Genomic DNA, 24,798 nt, shown 5'->3' on the forward strand with positions numbered 1-24,798 from the left:
AAAAAACTCACGCATGCACACGAAGGTTCAAGCTTGGCTGATGCAATCACACGTGATTCAAATCCATATGGTTTTTGAAAAAAATAAAAAGGTCGGATACTTTTCTCACAGACGTCGTACATTTTTGTTTTATAGCTTTGATTTCATTTGACTTGTGAAAGACTCGTGTGTGTGTGTTTGTGTGTATATGTATATATATATATATATATATATATATATACACACACATATATAAACTTTAAAATAATGGGCCTCAGGGCCTATATAGTAGGGGTGCCTGAAAAAATCAATTCATGTCCGAATCGCGATTCTTATTAAGATTCTGAATCGATCCAAAATGTCCAAGAATCGATTTGTAAAAAGCATTTTTTAAACATTTTCTTACTTACTTGCTGCGTGTAATGTTTGTCAAGCAACGGCCTCCATACTACAGCGTCCCCGCGAGGGGAGGGTACGGCGTGCTTCAAACATTCGTGAGCTGCAGCTTAGCATGGCGGACAAAGAGCTAATTCAGCCAGCACCTTCTTTGGCAAATGTTTGGGCGCATTTTGGATTTTATTATTTTCTGCATAAGAAGGAGCTTGACATGACTTATGCAGTGTGCAAAATCTGCAAAATGAAAGTCAAGTACTTCGGAAACACTTCAAATCTGCAAGCCCACATGCTACGCCATCACCCGGAGCTAAAAGAAGCGGAGCAGCATTCTCTGCTGACTACTGACCAGTACACACTCCATCACTTCACTAAACTGCCAGCCAATTCTGAACGAGCAAAGCAGATAAGTAAATTTACATCTTTAGAATCACTTGATTTACCTTCTAAAGCTGCATTTTCTTAAACATAAACATTTTTTAAGTAATATAACTATTTCTCAGAGCTCTTTGAATTGAATCGTCACCCCAAGAATCGGAATCGAATTGAATCGTGCGTTGTTGTACGATTCACATCCCTACTATATAGGACTTATTTAATTATTCACTGTAGGCGAGTTTCCATTACCCTCCAAATTAGGTGTTTTTTTGGGGGGGGGGGGGGAGGGGGGGATTGTAAAAGGCTTTATTTTGAAAAACTGCAATAGAAACCTTTTTTTTTATGGTGTACAGAAAGTGTCACATAACATTGTAAAATACATGACACACCATACTTGTGGATGAAATAAGAGACTGCGGGCTTGGTTACATGTTATAAGAAATGATGCTACAGCAATACTGCATTAAAAAACAACAACAAAATGGTCATATTTTGTGGAATTTACCATTTCGTCACCTTGACTGTTAGAATTACAGTTCTTGCAAGAACATCGCTAGAATGACAGCTCTCATGAGAGGGCAAAACCCAGCAGTGGTGGTGGGTATTCCCGGCTTCAGTGAGCAAAAGTCCAACCACATACCTTATTTCCCGGAGTATATGTCGCACTGGTGTATGTCACATCTGTTAAAAAATGAAGATGAAAAACCAAAATATAAGTCGCACCCTTTTCGTTTATTAGCAGCTCTTTAATTTTGGAATTTTCATCATAATGTAGGTTTTATTATTCATATTTATTCTTTTATTATTTGAGTTTATTTTGTTTAGTACTTTGATTCTTGGGAAAGTCCTCTTTAAATAGTCATTATAATTATCATTATTAGTAAATGTATGATTTTTCTGTATATATAAGTCGAAGGACCTCCCAAACTCGTAAAAAAAAAAAACACAACTTATACTGTGGAAAATACGGTATTTGTTCCATCAACCCACTAAACCACCTGATTCTAATTAGTTCAACTCTTCAGGCAGGTAGATGAGTTAATCACTGAAACCTCCTGTTTTAATTGCACTAGAAGACACAATATATGGTAGGGCTTTTACTCACTGGTATTCAACTGCTCAACAATTTTTTTTTTTTTAAACGAAAGTTTATTATTCAACTTAGTTTTAAAGCTTTACATCGTATAATGTTACAATAAATTCGTCTTAAATAACAGCTCTTATAGTGTTACATTTGTATGATGGATAACACAGAACTACGGAAGCGTATTGCATTCACTGTATAAAAAAATTTTTGACCACTGATCTCATAATTACGAGATCAAGATCTCGTAATTACGAGAAAAGATCTCGTAATTATTAGATCTTTTCTCGGAATTACGACATCAGGATCTCATAATTATGAGAAAATATCTCATAATTACGAGATCTTTTCTCATAATTACGAGATCAGGATAATTACGAGATCAGGATCTCGTAATTATGAGAAAAGATCAGGTGTCTAAATAGTTTTATGTATATACTTCCGTACTTCCAGTCCCTCAGCACAGACGTGAGCTGAGCTCAGCCGATGATAACACACTATAATCAAACACAAAGTGTGGATTTTCCCCCTGAAGTGCTCCCGGATGAATGTCCAGGGAGGAGCATGGGGCGACTTCCAGCTTTCACTCACACAGACCCACCGACCACTGAGGGACACAGAGGGGCTCACTCCCACCCGGGCACATGCCAGTCTGTGTGCCCGAGCTGTGCCTCGCCTCGCTGCAGGAGTTTCATTCATCCATCAACAGTTTAGTGGGAAATCCACACTTTGTGCGCGCCGTGGTGTGGATCACAATGCAGTGTCGGAGGTTACAAATTGGCCTATTTTCGATTATGACTCGGGCATTCTCACGCTTGGGCTGGAAGTACAGAAGCGATTACACACACACACACACACACACACACACACACACACACACACACACACACACACACACACACACACACACACACACAGAGAAAATAAATAAATAAAAACAATAGCTTGATCTCATAATTATGGCGACGTGGAGCATAATTTCTTGTTATAACGTGATAATTTCTCGTTATAACGTGAAAATACCGCATCATGAAATAACATGATCACTTCATATGACGAAATAACGTGAAAAGTTTCATGTTATAACGTGATATTTATCACGTTATAACATGACGGCAGTGCAGAGCTTCCGTACGTAAGAAAGAGAGCGATGTCCAGCACGTCAGACTGGGCTTTCTGCCAGAACAATCCCAACTTGAGATGCCTGCAGTGTTGACATACTAATATTAATATCATCCTCATTTTTAAGAAATATCAGTATTTCCCAGTGTCTCAGACCGAGAAGGTGGTAACAGCAGATTAATTGCGACAGCGCCATCATGCCCGCTGATCATTGAGGAAGCGCGCATACAGGGAAGCTGGAGACACCTGATCTCGTAATTACGAGATCTTTTCTCGTAATTACGAGATCAGAAGGCACCTGATCTCGTAATTATGAGATCCCGATCTCGTAATTACGAGATCTTTTCTCGTAATTATGAGATCCCGATGTCGTAATTACGAGATCAGTGGTCTATTTTTTTTTTATCCAGTGAATGCAATACGCTTCCGTACAGAACAGAACACACACACACACACACACACACACACAAAAAAAAACCAGAACAAAGATCAGAACAGAGAAAACTTGGCAAATTTGTACATTTCAAATTGTTTCTTTTGGCATCAAATATATAGTGTTTATAGAATAGGAATATATATATATATATATATATATATATATATATATATATATATATATATATATATACACATACACACACACACATATTAATACCTCTACGTATTCTCCATTAGCGCCCTTAGCCTGTGATAACCTCCTTCATCTCCTTTTTTCTTTTCTCTCTCCCTCTCCCCTTTCCTTCCTTCTCTCCTCCCCTTCTTTTTTCCTTTTTCTTCCTCACTCCCCTCTTTTCCTTTTTCTCCCTCTTCTTCCCCTCTTCCCTTTTTTTCCTTCCTCCTTCTTCCTCCTCTTCCCTTCTCCCTCCTCCTTGTCCCTCCTTCCCTTCTCCCTCCTCCTTGTCCCTCCTTCTCCCTTTTTCTTTCCTTTTCCCCTCTCCTCCTTTTTTCCTCTTTCCTCTTACCTTCTTCTTCCCCTTTTCTACTTTTTCCCCTTCCTCCTTCTTTCTGTCTTCTTTCTTTTTCTGCTCTTCTCCACCTCACAATCTGTATTTATATCCAGTCATAGTATGTTATCAGTGGCTTCCATCTCTTTCTAAATAGGTCCATAGTGAGATTTAATCTTGCTGTTATTTTCTCCATTTTGTAGACATCCAAAATCCTATCTTTCCAGTGATTTGCTGTAGGTGGATCCGGTTTATACCAGTATATATACACAAATATTTTCTTAGCCACCAGTATCATTATCTTGAAAAGATACAGTTTTTCTTTAGATAGAAAGTCCCCCGGGAATAATCCAAAAACAAAAACAAGGGGATTCCAGTCAATATAGGTTTGTAGAATATTTGAAATGAATTCCTTGATTCCCTCCCAAAATATTTTAAGTTTTGGAAAGTCCCAGAAAATGTGAGTATAATCTCCAATTTGTCCACAGTTTCTCCAGCATAGGTTTGTTTGATTTATCGAATTTGGAAGTGATAGCAGGTGTCTTAAAATATCGAGTATTTATTTTCCATGAAAACTCTTTCCATGTTGGGCTATTTGTCAGTTTGTGTCCACCTAACAATTTTTTTTTAAATAGACATTCTGAAAAAATTACTAAACATTTGAGCAAATCTATAATGGAAACCCAGCATTGTCAGATTTGCAGTGGGTCACTGCCGGTTTGCATAAACCAAGATATTTAAGAGTGGGAGTTGGGGAGAAGTCAGGCAAAGCATCTGGAGTACAAGTCAGGTTCATCCTTAGGAGCCAGTTCGAAAAGATTAATGGCACCATGAGCAAGTGTAGAGTCTGTATACTTAAAAGGTTTGGGACCAAACAGACTTTACATGACTGAGGAAGGAGGCCCAAATTAACACTCAGGTTCACAACAAAGGAACTGATGAAGGAGTTGGGGGCATCACACAAAAGGTTCTCAAGCAAGGAAGAAGTCATTACTCTAAAATCAACAGACAAAGCTGGATTAAAGTTTACAGGACAAATAGTGAGCCTTTTTCTTTTGCCATCCCCACCACTGTCTCATTAATGAGACCGGACCCCTCACACAAAACAAGAATTCAGCCTCACCATTTTCTGGAAAAGATCCCCGACTCGCTGGTGGTGACTCCACTGTTGCACGCGGGGCAACAGTCCATCATAGAACTCCTTGTGGATTTCATAGAGCTCAGGCACTTTGAAGAAGATGGTTTCTATCTGGGCCACAGTCAGCACCGGCTGGGATGTCGTAGCTGCAGCCTTCAGCGGCTTCATGGGCTGACAAGGACGATAAATGGAGATGACAGGTATAAAATCTGCATGCGTGCATGAGCGCTGGTTTATTTCAGAAGTTGTATTTTGTGCAACATTTGTCTGTTGCATCACCACTTACAGGTTTGTGGTGGATTAGAACAGACAATGACGATAGAACAAATGAAATTTCCTCTATATGGGACACTCAGGACCTTTTCTGTTCTACTCCACCACTAAACTGTAGAACTGGTGGCGCAACAAAACAAACATTCAGTTTTGCACAGTCTCTCAAATCACACCCACATAAGCCTGTAACGCCTTCAGAGTGGTACTGGATGTCTTGGTGGCTTCCCTCATTTGTCTACTTCTTGCATGGCCATTCAGTTTTTGAGAAATGCTGCCAAACAGATTTTGATGCAGTATTGTACTGTTTATATTTCTTCATGATGTATGTAAATGAAGTCCAAGACATCTTCAGCAAACTGGAAATGTTTATGTATCCATCCCCCTGACTTGTCTAAAGAAAACAGTCTGTGAAAGAGATAATTTACTGTGCCAATAACTGTGTCACTGTGTCTGCAATTTGTTATTTCACTATAACAAAGTTTTTTGTTTTGCTCTTGGTGGTGAATAACTGTGGACATTTTTACATATTGCATGTCAGGGTTACCACAGGGTGTTACAGTCACTAATGTGTGTGTGCATCAGATTTCAAAATAACGCCATAAATACCAAACTCAGTCGGAATATTCCTTGGGCGAGTGTCTCCAGATGAATAAGACTTAGAGCAGATCGGTCAAAAATTAAGGCAGTTTAAAATATAGTCTGGACAAAAAAATCTTCCAAGAAATGTTCTTCCAAGAAATGTATGCAACCAATATGGCTAGAGAGGTGATTTCAAGTTAATACAAATTATAATAAATAATAAAAATAATTTGTGATATAATAATATGAATGAGGGCAGCACTGTGGATTAGTGGTTAGCATTGCTGCCTCACAGTGAGAAGGTTCAAGTCCGAGCTAGTCCTTTCTGTGGCAAGGTAAGCATGATGCCTTTCTTATGAAATATTCCGATTATGTAAAACTGGTTTATTTGCATTTATTCAGGGAGATATTTTAAATTCTGCCCAGAATTCTGACCACGGCTGAGTGTTTGTGTTTCCTCACCAGCAGCAGTGCCTCCAGGTGGCTGAGGTATGTTTCTTCACTGGCCAAGATCCCGGACAGGACCCACTTTCTCATTTCTAACCCTTTCTCCAGGTCACATTCCGTCTGTAACAAACACACAGAAACATGCACACAAAGTCATTTTCCCCATTTGTTGCCTCCATTAATGAACTCTTCACCTTCAAACTTATTTTACCTTCACATAAAAAATCTGCATGTGTCACTTAATCTGATGAGGTCACCTCTGGCATCTCAAATAAGAAGGTTTCAAGTTCCTAGATGAGCGTTAAAGTCACACTGGAATGCTTTTTAGAAGTGCCAACGTCTGGAAAATCAAACAGGAACAAATATACCTTCCTGAAATCCTCCAGTTTTGCCTCCAAATCCCCTTAGCCCAAGTCAGAGCTCACTGAGGGATGAGAACATGAAAGAATACAGAGGAGCTCCTCAGGCTGTCGTGTTTAACCAAAAACTCTGCAGTAACTCAAACGGGCAGGGTGTCCCGTGGGACTGAGGTTGGCAAATAAATACTGTATGTGTGTGAGATGAATGTGCACGTTCCGAGTGTACACAAAGTGTGGCCACGCATACACAAACCAGGTCAGGTATGTGGAAGCATCTGCACCCTCAGGCTATGAGTAAGAGCAGAGGGAAGAGAGAGGGTGAGGAAGAAGAGCAGGATGAGAAAAATTAAGAATAAGACTAAGAGTGGAACAATGAGGGTAAGGATGGTCTCCCATTGCTGATTTCTGGACCCTATTTTTGTCTTGATGTCAAAATGAAAGACATCATGCCTTATAGTAGGCAAAGTCTGTACTACCTACACATTTCTATGCACTTACATTCTAGTGGAAACACAAAGATGTGATATGAGATGATATTTTGTGCAGATTCCGTGACAATGAACTTTTTAAATTAGTGGATTATCTACGCATATCTGCTCTCTAAGTACTTTTCTTGATTGCTATGGTGTACAGTAAACTCTGGCAATTTATTACAAGAACTATTACAGTGTGTAATGTGTGAATATAATCTATATGGTAATTTCACAAAAAGTAAAGTACAGCTATTGCTGCCAGAACAGCTTGCACAGCAAATATGGGCTCCAGGTGTGAAAGAGGCCAAAGGGAACCAAAGACTGATTGACAGGAAGGTAGCGCGAGCAACAGAAAGGCACATTTGTGTCTCACTAGTTGATTCGGCCTACTGGATTTAATCTTAAACTGCTCCAACCTGGATTTTCTAAGATGCTGGAACCAGGAGTCACAAGATGGGTGTGAAAGCAGAAAATAATGATGTGAGCCATAAATGATGAGTATAATGGGCCTGTTTTTTTGCATTTTACTTATTTTCCAGGCACACTAAAATGATGCGCAGCATTTCTCTGAATTGCATTTGTGCACATTCTGTGATAATGTGGTGATACTACTGACATCTGTGGGTGCAGATGCATTTACACAAATTAAATAAAGGCATTAATGGGCCTGAAACTTGTTTCCATGGCCACTGCATAAGCAGATGCTAGTATTAACCTCAGGAGACTGTTATAACCCCAAAGATTATGAAATGCTCCAGGATCATTATGGCTTCCATTACACAGAGGTCCATTATACACACTGTTACTACATGGACAGACACCAAAACCTTTCAGACATGCACTTATTTGATGAAATTTAACTCCACACTCAGGTCAGATCTGGAAGCATGCACTGATGCTGTGCATAACCACATCCACAACACCAGGGAAACCACCCAGGCAGACAACATAGAGCAGGTACCACAGCTCTGTGAAATTAGGAGTTAGGAGACAGGAGTTGGACTACCACTATGTGGAGTTAGGTTTGATTCAGGCTACTTGTCTGTATCCTTGGACAAGACACTTCATCTGCATTGTCAAACCAAGTCTTTGAACATGTCCTGCAACTGGTCCATCCCCACTTCTCAAAATTAACCACATGGGCATCGTTTTAACATGTTTCAGTCACTGGATTCCTCAGCGCTGTCACAACATTGTCCCAGTTCACCTGCCTATAAATGAGTACCAGCCTCAGTTTTGTGTTCCATCCTAGGGGAGTTGACTATCATTTGCGTCATGCTATGCTATTCAGGAATAAGCACCTGCTGGATGAACTCTGTATAGGACCAGTCCAGTCCACAGACAGGTGAGACGTGGATGTCTCAGGATGTCACACAAAGCAACCGGATCAACCAATTTAAATACTTTTAAAAAAATCAGCACAGGCTGCAAAAAGGCCTTGCCGATTTTCACACTGTGCTCAGTGAATACTCACAGATCTAGACTGAAATTCATGTTTGACTTCTTGGACATAAAACCAGATCGCTGTGGTTGTCGAGCAGCAAGCAGCTCCTACTAAGAATGACCCTTGCAAGTAGCTTGTCTAGCATAAAGAGAAGTGTAATACTTCTACAGCTGTTGCAATCCAGGGAATCACCCTTTCCAGTCCGGACACAGACAATAAGTCCTTTCTTCCAGGACTGACTATGTCTGGACTGGATGTTGTTACTGTAGCCTGCAGCGGCTTCATGAGCTAACATGAAAAAAAAAAAAAAAGTAGAAAAAGCACAGCAGGTTTTAGTCCTATTTTATGCAGATAGAATAAAACTGAAAGCAATATAAACCCATTTCTGTACTCATAATTTAAGATGAATCACTTTTTTATTGGTTGTCTACATAAAAGTTGCTGTAGCCGATTTAAAGTACATACATACATATGACATTTAACAGAAATTTTATCTTATAAACTAACTGCTGTTTTGTGACAAAACATTTCAACAATTCTCAAGTCAAACAGTTTTGCACACATTGCAAAAAAAAAAGTCTTTAATGTCATTAAAATTACCCCCCCCCCCCCCCCCCCCCAATTTATGCAGCTGTTTGTTATGCGTAGAAACCTGCCATTTGATTCATATTGTATGCCAGGAAAACCACGCCTGTTGCCATGGCTATAAAAAAGGTGATCGGCCCACCGACCTTTCAATCAAAATCTTTGCTCATCTACTGTGTAAAATAAAATGAAGGACTTTACAATTTAAATTTCCTGAAGTGACGTCAATAGGTTGTGAGGATTCTATATTTTAACCAAAACAGTATCTTGTGCCTTTTGTTGGATTTGAATTAAAATCGTAGTGTCAGTGTTTTGATCGCATTTTGTTCAGAAGAGGGTGAGAAGCAGAAGCTGTCAGACAATATCTTACATATACTGCTATTTTATTGAGAAACAGCAAGAAAAATATATTGTGAATATCACTTACAGGGAGCTGGACCCAGCAGCGCACCACTGCAGTTAAATTAAGGATAGGACCAGAACAGTCATTCCCAAAGTGTTTGTTGCTTTATTGAAGGATAAAACAGGTGATTCTGATCATTTGTTGTTGTTTTATTTTTATGCCCCGCGCGGTGCTTGCCACGAGGTAAGGCATATAGCATCCGGGTTGTCCGTCCGTCCATCCTTCCATCTGCCCGTCTGTCTGTCTGTCCGTCTGTCTGTCCGTCCGCAATTTGTTCGCCGCAACGTTGCTCAGCACCTATTGCTCGCAAAAACTTCATATTTGGTGGGTACATGCCTTGGAGGAGTACTTCACATGGGTTCGAAGGCCAGTGATCTTGACCTACTTTTCAAGGTCACCAGTGCTCACAACTGTCAAATCCTTCACCGCAATGTAGCTTCGAACCTATTGCTTGCAGAAACTTCATATTTGGTGGGTACATGCTATGGAGGAGTACTTTACATGGGTTTGAAGGCCGGTGACCTTGACCTACTTTTCAAGGTCACCAATGGTCACAACTGTCAAATCCTTCGCCTGAAATTTGTTCGCCGCAATGTACCTCGGCACCTATTGCTTGCAAAAACTTCATATTTGGTGGGTACATGCTATGGAGGAGTACTTTACATGGGTTCGAAGGCCAGTGATCTTGACCTACTTTTCAAGGTCACCAGTGCTCACAACTGTCAAATCCTTCACCGCAATGTAGCTTCGAACCTATTGCTTGCAAAAACTTCATATTTGGTGGGTACATGCCTTGGAGAAGTACTTCGCATGGGTTCAAAGGCCGGTGACCTTGACCTACTTTTAAAAAATTACCAATTTGTTTGAAGGCTACTGACTTTTTATGGTCACTGTTGGCCACATCCTCTAAATAAATATAATGTCAATCTCCAATGTTTCCCACTGTGTATCCCAGTTTACATCAAACACATGAGGGTTCAACCAAATACCTACCCCACACATGTACATATTACTGCACTTTACATGGAAAATAGTACTGCGCGCGGGGCATTTTGTGAGGAATGTCTCTAGTTTGTTGTTGTTTTTTTTTTTTACCTGAAATTGATTAAGTATAATTTCAACAACAAAAAGCGCACTGGTCTTGTCTTATGAAGATTGCAAATATTTTATTTGAAGCAAATAACTAATACAACTTCATCTTCTTCTTTCGGCTGCTCCCTTTAAGAGTCGCCACAGAAGATCAATCGTTTCCTTCTCATCCTGTCCTCTGTATCTTCCTCTGTCACACATGTCCTCCCTCAGCACATCCACAAGCCTCCTCTTTGGCCTCCCTCTTCTCCTCCTGCCTGGTGGCTCCATCCTCAGCATCCTTCTCCCTATATACTCCGAGTCCCTCCTCTCTACATGTCCAAACCATCTCAGTCTTGCCTCTCTGACTTTGTCTCCAAAGCGTCCCACCTGAGCTGTTCCTCGGATGTATTTATAATCCTATCCATTCTCATTACTCCCAACGAGAATCGCAACATCTTCAGCTCTGTCAACTCCAGCTCTGCCTCCTGTCTTTTTGTTAGTGCCACCGTCTCTAAGCCATACAACATAGGTGGTCTTACTACTGTCTTGTAAACTTTCCCCTTCACTCTTACTGATATTCTTCAGTCACAAATCACTCGTGCCACCTTTCTCCACCCACTCCACCCTGCCTGGACTCTCGTCTTCACCTCTCTACCACACTCTCCATTACTTTGGACAGTTGACACCAAGTATTTAAATTCATCTACTTTCACCACTTCTACTCCTTGTACCTACACTATTCCACCGGGTTCCCTCTTATTCACACACATGTACTCAGTCTTGCGCTGACTAACTTTCATTCCCCTTCTCTCCAGAGCATTTCACCACCTCTCCAGACTAGACTCAACTTGCTCTATACTCTCACTACTGATCACAACGTCATCTGCAAACATCATAGTTCATGGAGACTCCTGTCTGATCTCATCAGTCAACCTGTCCATCACCATTGCGAACAAGAAAGGACTCAGAGCTGATCCTTGGTGTAACCCCGCCTCCACCTTGAATGAGTCTGTCATTCCTACTGCGCATCTCACCGTTGTCACACTATCCTTGTACATGTCCTGCACTAAACTCACATACTTCTCAGCCACTCCAGACTTCCTCATACAATACCACAGCTCTTCTCTTGGGAGCCAGTCATAAGATTTCTCTAAATCCACAAACACACCATGTAACTCCTTCTGGCCTTCTGTATACTTCTCCATCACCATTCTCAGAGCAAACATTGCATTCATAGTGCTCTTTCTTGGCATGAAACCATATTGCTGCACACAGATCTTCACCTGTTTTCTAAGCCTACCTTCTACTACTCTTTCCCAGAACTTCATGCTGTGGCCAATCAACTTTACATCTCTGTAGTTACTGGAGCTCTGCACATCACCCTTGTTCTTCAAAACAGGAACCAGCACACTTCATCTCCACTCCTCAAGCATCCTCTCACTTTCCAAGATTTTAATAACAATCTGGTTAGAAACTCCACTGCCATCTCTCCTGCACATTTCCATGCTTCCACTGGAATGTCATCTAGACCAATTGCCTTTCCACTCTTCATCCTCTTCATAGCTATCCTCATCCTTACTAATCTCTTGTACTTTGTGATTTACTCTCTCCATATCATCCAACCTTTCCTCTCTCATTTTCTTCATTCATCAGCTCCTCAAAATATTCCCTCCACTTTCTCAACACACTCTCTCCGCTTGTCAGCACATTACTATGTGCATCTTTTACCACCCTAACCTGCTATACGTCCTTTCTAGCTCTGTCCCTTGGTCTGGCCAATCGGTATAAGTCCTTTCCTCCTTCCTTACTGTTCTTGTACAGCTAGCAATATGCCTTTTCCTTAGCTTTTGAGACTTCTCTTTTCGCCTTGCACCACATCTCCTTGTACTCCTGTCTACGAGGTCTCTTAGATAATAAACCGACCCTTTTATTTATTTTTTTAACTATATGGATTTGAATGACATGCGATTACACCAATCATGCTTGAACCCTCGTGCGCATGCGTGAGTTTTTTCACGCGTGTCGGTGACGTCATTTCCCTGTGGGCAGGCCTTGAGTGAGATGTGGTCCCGCCCTCTCGGCTGAATTCCTTTGTTTCACACGCTGCTCGAGACGGCGCGCGTTGCTTTATCAAAAATTTTTCTGGACCTGTGAGGAATATCCGAGTGGACACTATTCGAGAAATTAAGCTGGTTTTCTGTGAAAAGTTTAACGGCTGATGAGAGATTATGGGGTGTTTCTGTCGGTGTAAGGACTTCCCACGGAGCGGGACGTCCTGCAGCGCTTCCAGGCGCTGTCGTAGGCCTGTTTCGAGCTGAAAACATCCTAATCTAAGGCTTAATTCACCCAGGACATCGTGAGAGAACAGAGAAGATTCAGAAGAGGCCGGCATGAGGAATTTATGCGGACATTCCACTGTTTAAGGACATTTTTTTAATGAAAGACGTACGCGCAAATTCGCCGAGTCGTTTCCGTGACGACTCGGCAAATCTGTGTGCGCCGCGACAGGAAAAACACCTCTGTGTTGAAAACCATTTGTAGAATTCAGGCGGCTTTTAATGGTTTTCAACAAGTGAGTAACTGAGAAATTGTTTAACAGCTTGGGCATGTTCCAACTTGCCCGTTAAGATTTCCAACGGAGGTGTTTTTCCTGCCGCGACCCCCCGCGGTCGGGTCCAGCCCGACATGCGACTCTGCCCGCACGTTCTTTCATTACAAAATGACCGTTAACAATGGAATGTCCGAATAAACTCCTCATGCCGACTTCTTCTGAAAGTTCTCTGTTCTCTGACGACTTACTGCGTCAACAGAGCCTGAAATGTGGAAGTTTTCAACTTGAAACGGCGAGACGCTGCCGCCTCGAAGTGCAGATCGCCGTCAGGCGCTGTGGACCGTCCTTAAAGCGACACTACCAGACCAAAATCTCTCATCAGCCGTTAAAATTTTTACCGAAAACCAGCTGAATTTATTGAATGGTGTCCACTCAGTTGTGCCTTACAGTTTTGAAAAAATTTTTATCAAACAAAGCAACAGTCTCTGAGCCATTCCTAAACAATGAAAAAAATCGACGAGCGGGTGGACGACTCCTCACTCAAAGACTGCCCACAGGCGAATGACGTAACCGACAGGCGTGAAAAAACTCTCGCATGCCCACGAGGGTTCAAGCATGTCTGATGTAATCACACGTGATTCAAATCCATATGGTTTTTGAAAAAAATAATAAGGTCGGATACTTTTCTAATAGACCTCGTACTTTCTTCATCTCTCTGACTACAGTATCTCAAACATTTTCACCAACCTGTTTCTCCTTATGCTTTCCTGGACATCTTTGTTCCACCATCAAGTCTCCTTGTCTTCCTTCCATTGTCCAGATGTTACACCCAGTACCTTCCTAGTTGTCTCCCTCACCATATCTGCAGTATTTTTCCAGTTGTCCATATGCAGACTTGGGTTTGAATCCCACTTATGCTACCTGTCAATGTCCTTGGACAAGACACTGACATGTTGTTTTCATAATGTATGGACAATGTCCGTAATATATGTGATACACTATCTAGTGCTCAATGCAAAGAAATGTATTGCTTTACAGAGACAACAGCAGCCAGGACAGGATAATGTTGTCTGTTTTCCTTTATCCAGTTGTGTGGAATACAGACAGAGAACACGATATAGATAAAACCAAGAGGTGACAAATTTCTCTCTTACAGCTACAAAACATAACTATGTATTAAAGTTGTGAAACTGCTTTATTTTTACCTCTCCAACTACACTTTGAACATCAAACAGCTGGAGCTAGCTTGTTTGCTGTCCAAAACTACAGCTTCTTAGCATACAGCACATATGGTGTCTCAAAAATCCAGAGCAAATGTAAAAGTTTTCAACACACTTGAAGCAAAGTCCAAGCTGGAGGAAAAAAATGGGAGGCAGAGCATTGCACATGCGACTATATACATACACATGCACTATGTGGAAATGAGGCATTTCTGTGCAGTGTCTCAGTCTACCCGGCTGGAAATAGGTTCCAACCTTTCTGCGCGGTAACATGTGTCAGACCAGCATCCTGTCCAAGGGAAGCCATAGACTCTCATCACACTTCACACTACAAGGATTCTTTTAACTTTCCCCAAGAACATTGAACGAAAACCACTTCATCATCCAGCGACATGCAGAGCCATAAAGTGTTTATTCATCATTTCAGACAATGGACAGCTCCCTTCAGCTGGATCTGCATCTACACACATATCGTCTTTTATTCATCACTGTGGCAACTAATGAGCCCATCTCAGAGGTCAGATGCTGCAAACAAAAGGGGCGTCTGGATTCTAAATTAAATAAAGTGCGCTGAAGTTTATGCATTTCCATGTTTGTGCCCAACAACTTTATCCCCTTTGAATGCATTTTATTTGCGCTCACGAAGCACCTTATACCCGTGACTCCCTCGAACATAATTTAGAAATTATGATTTGCTTCTGATTTGTTTGTGCATGAATCAAATCCACAGGAGAAACACAAGAATCAATACAAACAGTGTTTATTTGGCGAGCTCACCAGTGCAGCTCAGCAGCGGGTGCAGACACAAACTGAGCAACAGCGACTGTAACAATATTATTCCGCATCTCTCTCTTCTCTTTTTCCCATGGAATACAGCAGACTGCCAGCTCGCATAAGCACTGAACGTGGAAAACTGAGGAGTGAACGGCAGATTCCACGCCAGATTAGCCTTTTCAGGTTTCACTTATCAAAGTCTAATCGTGTTTTGACACCTCTCACGTTCTGAAATGGTAAATGAGACTTTATGTGTTCTACTCCCTGTAACAGATCAATGTTTTGTTTTCTTTTTACCAATGCGCAGTCTGCATTTGCATTGGCGTAAGGAGACATTACGCCATGACCTTACTGAAAAAGAATTTAAGAAAGTCTCTCTGAGCCCACAAAACGTCACTAAGGACAAACAATTGTGTAATGTTGCATTGTGATGAATTAATTATCGCACCGTCATGGTCCTGTTTCTTACAATGTCACGGCTGACCTTTCACTGTAATACACCCAGATCCCTATTGAGATCTGCAGAAAAGTTCATTTGCTATGATATATATGGCTGATGGGATTCCTCAAGACCAATGCGGTGACTTTTCAGAAATAGACCCTGAGGCTTGCTGGCATGTTGGTGCATGCTCTCAGATTCAATGCATGAAATAGATGACTCCTACAGGACAGAATGCCAGTCCAATGCAGGTTATGTCTCCTGGTCCCCACCATTTACAGCTGGCTGGACTGAGACAATGTAGATGAAGAGTCTGGGAATTGAACCCAGCGCTACATATTGGTAGCCCAACTCCTATGCCATTGAGCAACCTGCTCTACTCTGTGTAAAAGTAAGGAAAAAAATTACCTAGTTTCTTGATCCCAATCAACATCAATATGCCCTCTGCATTTAACCCATCTAATTTATTGTTAGACACAATCCAACCACTAATAGCACTGGTCATCCATAATCTGGTACCAGGGAACCAACTCCAGGTTGAGAGATACTCTGCTATGCTTTTTTTTTATTTTCAACATTTTTTTTTATTTTCAACAAACAAATTAAATATGTAACACAAATTAATCAAATTACATAATGTATGGATTTCAACACTGTAGAAAGCAGACAAATCACGTAAATCAAATTTTGGTTCCAAGAAAATGCTGATGCAGTTTAATATCTATATACATAAATGATTATATTAAACCTAGAAACAGAGAGAATTTTTTTTTTTACAGAACCTTGACACCTCTAGGATAGCCTTGGCGACAAAGTGCTGTATCGGCCAACTCTATTGAGCCCACCCCACCCCTCATGAAACATGCTTCTGCCGCCCATTGTCATTGGTCAGTAAGGGTTAAATGCTGAGGTTGTTAAATAACAAAACAAGACATTTATATAATCAGACCAAGAACACTGAGGTCACTTTTTTTACTATTCATATAAAAAGCATGGATCATGATAATCCGGTAAAAATACTTCACAAATTCAGAGGAAATTTTATTTCACAGGGGGAATATTACACAAATCCTAGAGTTCCAAGAGGACTAAAAATAGAGGAAAATTAAATCTGCAACATTGCTGATGGTGATGATTCATCATAGTAACATTGTGGCACCATCAGTGCCCGCTGAGCCAATCAGAGCTCGCTGGGTCTCTGACTCATCAATTAGATAAGCAGACTGTCGTGATGATTATAGGAATATAATAATAATAATAATAATAATAATAATAATAATAATAATATCCTATAGGACATAGGAAGAGTCGAAGGACAAACAGAGGACATAAGACGTACATTTTCCTGATAATTACTCAAAAAAAAAGTGTGGCTGTGCGGAGAACTTGTTGATGGATCAATGTTGAAAACACAGTCTGCCAACCGTTAAAATGCACGAACAGCAACAACATCAGGTCTGTTCAAGGATTCTGCCTCAGTACACTGTTTACTTAGAAAATGCCCTCAAGTCTGACATGCTGCTCCGAGATTAAAGTGTGTGTGTGTGTGTGTGTGTGTGTGTGTGTGTGTGTGTGTGTGTGTATGTGTGTGCGTAAATGCATGTGAGTCCGCTCAAATAAATCTCTCCATTCTCACAAGTCAAGGGTCAAAGGACTCATAACGTAACTGTTATGTTTTAGTAGCGATGACGATACCTGAATAGATCCTCGTCATTTGATTTGTGGATGCTATGCCAGTGACATTCATTATTTTGCCTGATGTGACTAATGTGCATCTGTGGTACTATCCGTGCATTTTCTCCCACACATTTTGCACTATTCCATGTTTTTATGAAGACGCGATGCACTTGATACATAAAATTCAACAAGATCGCCCAGCTGCATTAGCATATTGTAAAAATGCTTCCATGATATGAAGAAGCTGAATCCAACAGCTCCGGTGTTCGTGGGGACATCATTAGTACCCGTTGAAGCGCTGCGAATAAAACAAATAATCAATGTTTTTCCATTTGTGCAATGGTAAGAATATTTTCATTTGTTGAAAGATGGAACGTACCATTTCCATTCAGCATGGCTGATGCCTCGCTGAATGCAATGTTCCATCTTTCAACTCATGCAAATATTCTTACCATTGGACTCATAACCATTCATTATTTGTATACTGGAATGTTGTCTGGACAAAACATGCACATTATAGGCTGCACCTTGAGTTGTAATTCTGAATAATCAACCATATGAAGTGCTAAGAAATTACTGGTAGTTTCAGCTGTAACTTTATTAGCAACTATGATATCAGAGGGAAACTCCTACAGTGGATAAGATCATTTTTAATGGGTAGGATGCAAGGAGTTGCTGTGAAGAGAGTCTATTCAAGTTGAAATCCTTGCTGTATCCCTCAGGGGAGCGTACTTGGCCTGATACTCTGTTATTTACGTCAATGATCTACCAGACCATTTACTCTCAGTAGTACATACATTTGCGGATGATACCAAGTTTCTCCCAGAGATGTGCGAGGTCTTGAATATATCCAAGATGACGCAGAGTAAACCACCAAGATAATTCTACATGACATGAAGCTTCATTCATTTGAATAAAGTCACATCCCTACAAAGTAATCATCCATCTGCACCTCAAGTATGGTGAAGCAATATGGAGTCCGTCACTGAAAAAGGATATAGCATCCTGAGAGATTGGACAAAGAAGAGCCACAAACCTGATTCCATCCTTGAAAGATATGAGCAATGAAGACAGAGAACACTGGGAGCGTGCGCTGGTGTCGTGCTTCAATGACACCACAGAACCACCCTGGGTCCTGGATGGTAACCAGTCAAACAGACCTCAGGCATAGATGATAATATTCGAGACATTCAAGATGTTGACAATCTGTACGGCCAGGATGCAATGCCTCACTCAATAGTACATGACTCCAGCAAGACAAGAGGAAGTAGTCTGAAGCTCATCAAAATAAAAAAAAAGCTGTGGAACTAACTTGATGCAGAACATCTTCAAACCAAAAGTCAAGAACACCTGGAATAGTTTGCCAGGAAAGGTTGCTTCAGCTCCAAGCACTCCAGCATTTGAGCAAAGTCCTGACTGGCATTGGGCTCACCTGAACCTGAAATATAAATCTGAACCGGTTCCAGATCTCAAATCAAATGTTAAAACAAACCTATAAACAACACCCCCCAACGGAAACAAAACAGATCTGGATATACAGGATATACAGAACCAATAAAGACTTTCATGGAGGAACACATACAGTAATAACAACACCTTCATGTTGTATGTTTGGTGTCATGAAGTAGAAGCACCGAATGAACATTTTCTACAAAATATTTTCTGCCTCCATGTTCATTTTCACCTTTGCTGACTGTAGAGTTCTGTGTGTGTGTGTGTGTGTGTGTGTGTGTGTGTGTGTGTGTGTGTGTGTGTGTGTGTGTGTGTGTGTGTGAACATCCTCTCCTTGGTAACCTCAAAGGAACACTAGGCGTTATAGATCACTGGTTTTGCTCTACACTGAAAAAAAAAGCAAAGGAGGCAGAGTAAGAGGATGAAGACAGTGAGCGGGTGATGGAGGTGATGAGTAATTCTGCTGAATACTGCAGAGGAGAAAAGGCCGGACGCTTAAAGGGATGACATTGTCATCGAGTGACTGCTTCTGGTGTCTGACGCATGAGACACTGGCGTCCATCAATTCTCCCAGATGGCATATCTGATTTCTAATCAATTGACAGCTTTTGATGGAGAACGATTGCTCTGAGAATCAGTCCACTTCTTGAGGTGTATTAAGGTCAAATTTTTGTATTAAGGTCAATTTTTCACATCGATGTCCAACTCCGTCCATGTTTGTAGTACGATACTATTGTGTTTTCACATAATACCAAACTCAAGGCTTTTTAAACCTATGAAGGAAATTAATCAATTGCTTCAGAAGAGAATTCATGATCTTCAAACATTCAAAACATCAAAGAATTCCAAAGTATTCACTGTTTCAAAAGACTAAATGAAACAAATGCTCCAGAAAATAATTAGCCATCACAACTATACTGGACACACAACTGAAACAACTGCTTTAAAATAAATTCACTGTTTCAAAACAGTAAAAACACAACCTGCCAAAAAGTATTGACTATTTTGATTGCTTGACACATCAAAATATTAACTGCTTTGGAAAACAGTAAATGAAACAATTGCTTTTGAAATTGACAAATACTACGTTTGATAGTCGATTTCTACATATGAAGCAATTACTTCAAAAATTACTTCAAAGGTTTTGAAACACTTGAAGCACTAAATTATTATGTCCAAAAACATTTCAGTAACTGCTTTGAAAAGTTTGAAACAAGAAATGAAACAATTACTTCAAGGCATATTCTCTGTTTTTAGATGTTTGACACAACATTAAGCAACTGCTCCAGAAAAAGCTTCACTATCTCAAAAGGCTCAAAACACCGAATTGCTTTAGAAAATAGATATGGCTTTGAAACAATAAAACACCTGTTTCTAGAATTAACTGTGTCAAAACACTCTAAAGCCTGAAATAAATAACTACTTCAAAAAAATTCACTGCACCGAAACACTAACTGGAAAGATCATTTCAAAAAATGATTGATGGGATGCAATCATGAATGATGCGGTAAGATACCGACCAGTCTGCCAGATTCAGTTCCCAAGCTGAGCTACTTTTTCTCCACACATCTACTTCATGGCACATAAAATAAAGGCTTAAAACCATTTAAACTACATTTTAAAACAAAAACGATTCACTCTTACAAGACAATCAAAACAGTTGGACTCAACACCTTCCACTGTTCGGGAAACAATATTCTGGGATACACCCACGATGGAGTGCAAACAAATAAAATTTCTTGATTGAATTAATGTCAGCAGCAGGATATTTTCAGATGGCTTACTGACCGATTTGGAGGACTCCAGCGAGCCAGAGGACAGAGTATCCCGACTGCTGCGGCTCTTGGAGCTGAGGTGCGGCGAAGATGATGGCGAGTCATCGATGAACGGCAGGATGTCATGGTGCCTCCTTTGCTCCTCGGCTCGGTCTGCATCATAACCGTAGGTGGGAGGAGTCCCAGTGAAATGGGCATCTGTGATTGGATGAGAATGGACCGTTAGATTATCTTGCACTCTACCTTTTACAGAATTCGTGATATTTGCTCGTCAGAAAGCTAGGTTAGCATATCCTTAACCATTCTGCAACACATGCTGTAAGTTGTTCATCTTCAGTAACATCCATTTATTTTGGCGATGTTGGCGAGTAAGTTGCATTTTCACTCGACAAAGTACACGACAACCTTCTGCTCGCAGAAGTACTAAAGATTTAATTTTCAACACTAATTATTACAGTTCTAGAAAGTGGGGCATTCCTAAAACAACTCCCACATCTTTACTTTCATAAAATAACGTAAAGCGCCTTGAAAGGCCAACTGCAAACTGGGCCAAGGTTCAGATCATTTGAACGCAGAGCACAGAGCCTCCAGGGAAATTTCCTGTGGCGTTCAACCTCCCCGTGACCTGCTTCTGACACGGAGGTGCTGTCTTTAGACTCAGACCACACAAAGGGTTTTCACCTAAGATTATGTGTGCTGGATGATTTGTTTTAAATTCAGGGAATGTGGTGTCTAACAGCTGAAGACAAGACATCATGTATCTCTAAATGTCACACAAGACCTTTTGCCGGCATCCTCCCACTCCTTGCAAGCTAACAGAGTTTCTCAGAGTGAGCAGCACCACATCTGTGATGATTCATAACAACGTACCAAACCCACGTGAAGAATACTCCACAGTTCATGTTAGATAACAAGCATTCCACATGTCACAAAGAGATAATAAAGTCCACTGATGTACATTCAATTCAAACATATCAGACTCCGTCTAACTGTATGGTTGAAAGGTGGTTGCCGTCTAGGACCCAGAGCGGTTCTGCAGTGTGGTGGATGCAGTGTCACATAGCGCCAGCGCATACTCCTGGACTTGACGTGACCTTTATGTCTGAAGATGGTGGCGTGACCATAGCACAGGAGATAAGGAACCACTTTTTAAATTAAAAAAAAAAAAAAGGACTGCATTTCTGTAGCAGACATTCAAAGCACTTTACAGCAATGCTTCACATGCACTCACACTCTGATGTCAGCATGATGCCATGCAAAGCGGTCAAGTGCACACCAGGAGCAACTTGGGGATTAAGGCCCTTGCTCAAGAAGCCTTAGCAATTTTCCGGTCTGACAGGAATTTGAACTGAGGATCTACCTCTGTGTATTTGTATCACATTATATTTAATGTATAGGTTTATAGATGTTTCTGTTTTTTTGTGGCTTTTTATTTCCGTAGTTTCTAGTCAGATTATTTTATGATCTTTAGCTAATGTAGCACATACACAGCAGCAATGTCCTCATGTCATGGATAGAAAAAAAGAAGAAAAAAAATCAGTAGAGAAAACAATGCCAGTTTGTCCAGGGCCTGTCTGACCTTCAGCCCACCCACTGCTCGCTCTGAGTACTCGTTGCTGCCTGTGGGTGGGTGCCGCCCACCCGGCCTGCTTCAACCAACGGCACTATGCCAGGCAGGAGCACCAGAAAGTGGATGTGATTCAGGTCTTTCTACATGAAAAAAGCACAGTCAAAGCAAGTTCTCTAATTTGATACTAGCAAAAATAGGGATCACCCATTGGTGAATTTTTCCTATTCCAAATGTAATGGAGAGGTTCTTTTGCCAAGTCACATCACTGTCAAATAATTGTGTATTCTATGATTTGTATTCCGGTCAGGTTTGAGAGAATGTGTTGCTGCCATGCATTCACATATCCACCACACGACAGAACCGTGTCCGGGTTCTTGATGTCAACCACCCAGGCAGACAGCAAGTCGACCCTCACCTCTTGAAAGCAACCACTTGCTGCAGTCAGGTAAAGTGCATGTGTCCCCTTTACGCTGAAGCAGATGACAGTCTATGAGTCCCCTGGATGGGATGCCAGTCTGACACAGGCTACTTCCCCATCCAAGGCTGGTACCCATTTACAGCTGGGTGGACTGAGAAAATGCAAATGAAGAGTCTTGTTCAAGCACATAGACAGGTAGCAACAGGTAGTATGAGTGAGATTCAAACCCAGGTCTACATAATGGCAGGCCAGCTTCTTATCCACTGAGCAACCTGCTCTACACAGCTGAGAAATATTAAAAAAATTAAATAAAAAGGCTCCCTTTTGTGCAGATTTACTGCCTATAACGCATTACAGGTTTACGGCGTTCAATCCCACCTGTACTGAACCCTAGAACGTGGGCGCCTTCTTGTAGAGCAAGTGACATTTGCTCTCTTTGTTTCAATTTAAATCTTTCTGTTGTTACGCCTCTACACCTATATTATGCTTTTTCCTTCCATTTCTTGTTGAGCCAGAGCATCCATACATATCATTACAGCAGAATAAACACACCATCTATTTGTGTCGCCAACACTGATGCTTACAAGTAATTAAAAGGCTGTCTGACTTTAACTGAGATGAAGAGCACTGTAGCTGACAAAAGAAAGAATTGCCGCTTTAAACAATGCTACATTCAGAGTAGTACATGAAGAAAACAGCGGCGAATGCAAAAATAGAAGCCAAATGAGAGGGAGGGACAAAAGAATCAAAAATCATTATAACAATGAGCGAGTGAACTGATAAAGATGGAGGCAACGCAACACACTGAGAGCCATGAAATTGGAAGGCGAAAAAACTGGAGACGCTCTCAAAGGAGGCATAAGATTCCCCTAATAGAGCTGCCGCCATCCCCCATCATGCTTTTTGCTCAGCGTGGCCATCATAAATCTACGCCGGCTGGTGACGCCTTTATTGGACCCGGGCAGCCCATCGAGTCAACACGGCCATTTAACACTTTTACCTTAAAGCTAGTGAAGTTCCACTAAAACATCATCACATCTTTTCTTAATACAGCTACTATTTGACAGTGATAAGACTCTTGCTTTTTAAAGACTTCACCCTTTTTTTTTTTGTTTTTTTTTTACTCTTGGACAGAGCGGCAGTGGGGGGACAGCGGATTTGGGAGGACTTTTAAGCCTATTAAAGAGGTTACGTCTGGATTCTGCCGATAAACGGCGCACCCCTGTTTGCACATGTATGTTGAAGTTATCACCTGAAATGAAGGAACCTTGTCTCCAGCGTTGGTGCATCTGTTAAATATCCATTTTAGAGACAATTTAGCTCTGAAAGCAAAGTGGGGCTGGTAGACAAGCCAAAGTGGAAAGCTGTGAAAAATTAAATTGAAGCTTTAGCTGCAGGATCGCTTGGGGGGTAGACGTGCCGTCAAATGAACTTGAACACAGCGTATCTGTGGTAATCCTCCCGTGACTGCACAGACACTTGACAGCAGTTAATTTGATGAATGTCAGTATCTTGTCATTGGGGCAGACGTCACAAAGTAAATTGCACTGGTTGCTCAATTCTCAAACTCTGGTGCATCTGCAATGCGGGCATTAAAGTGCGAAGGCGCAGCCTCTTCAGCTTATTATAATAATTCAGAGAGGACAGCTGAGGTCACAGTAGATCATTGTCATCCCTCATAGAAACCATTCAGGGTAACTACATTATAAAAGCAAAATGGCTTTCTTAAGGCATTTCATGAGAGAAAAGCAGTGGTAGCTTCGGTGGCTACCAGACCTCGAAGGTTGGAATTGAAAGAAACTGACAAACAAGGTTATTTCAAACTACATGGAACTTCACCACACCTGCACCTAATTTCCATCATTCATCAGGTATACATCAAGCATCCAGCAGCTGGCAAACATGAAGGGCCAAGAAAGTTTAGATTTTCCTTGCAAACGATCACTTCAGTAGGTGGTTTCTCACATGTTAAGCACTTTAAGTTAAAGTAGACCTGCATTGAAATAAATGCAGTCAGATCTTTGGTCCAAAAAAATGACTTACATTTACACATAAGATCCTTCTGAATGTAGTAAAGTAAATCTGGAAGCCCAGATCTGTCATTCAACAGAGAAATCTTCATTTAAAAATGACAAATTTACAGCTAACATTTAGCCCTCCGCAAAACTGTCCCTCTCATCATGGACACTGCCGAGACGTCACGGAGAAGACCCTCTCTCCCAGCATGCATTGCGCGCCAACTGTAATTTG

The 24,798-nt window shown here is 41.0% G+C and overlaps 1 protein-coding gene and 1 long non-coding RNA gene across 2 annotated transcripts in view; one reads left to right on the forward strand and one right to left on the reverse strand.

The window, feature by feature from the left end:
• bcr (BCR activator of RhoGEF and GTPase) overlaps positions 1-24,798 on the reverse strand; it is a 156,004-nt gene that overhangs the window by 40,746 nt on the left and 90,460 nt on the right. The window contains 3 exon segments of the mRNA XM_034192942.1: positions 5,024-5,209; positions 6,353-6,457; positions 20,574-20,758. Of these exon segments, the coding sequence (XP_034048833.1) occupies positions 5,024-5,209; positions 6,353-6,457; positions 20,574-20,758 (476 nt within the window).
• On the forward strand, positions 15,946-22,826 carry LOC117530012. Its single transcript, XR_004566169.1, has 3 exons — positions 15,946-15,956; positions 19,206-19,215; positions 22,748-22,826. It is a non-coding gene; the product is annotated as an uncharacterized LOC117530012 (long non-coding RNA).

The sequence above is a fragment of the Thalassophryne amazonica genome, chromosome 17 (genome assembly GCF_902500255.1).
Source record: "Thalassophryne amazonica chromosome 17, fThaAma1.1, whole genome shotgun sequence".
NCBI classification, from domain to species: domain Eukaryota; kingdom Metazoa; phylum Chordata; class Actinopteri; order Batrachoidiformes; family Batrachoididae; genus Thalassophryne; species Thalassophryne amazonica.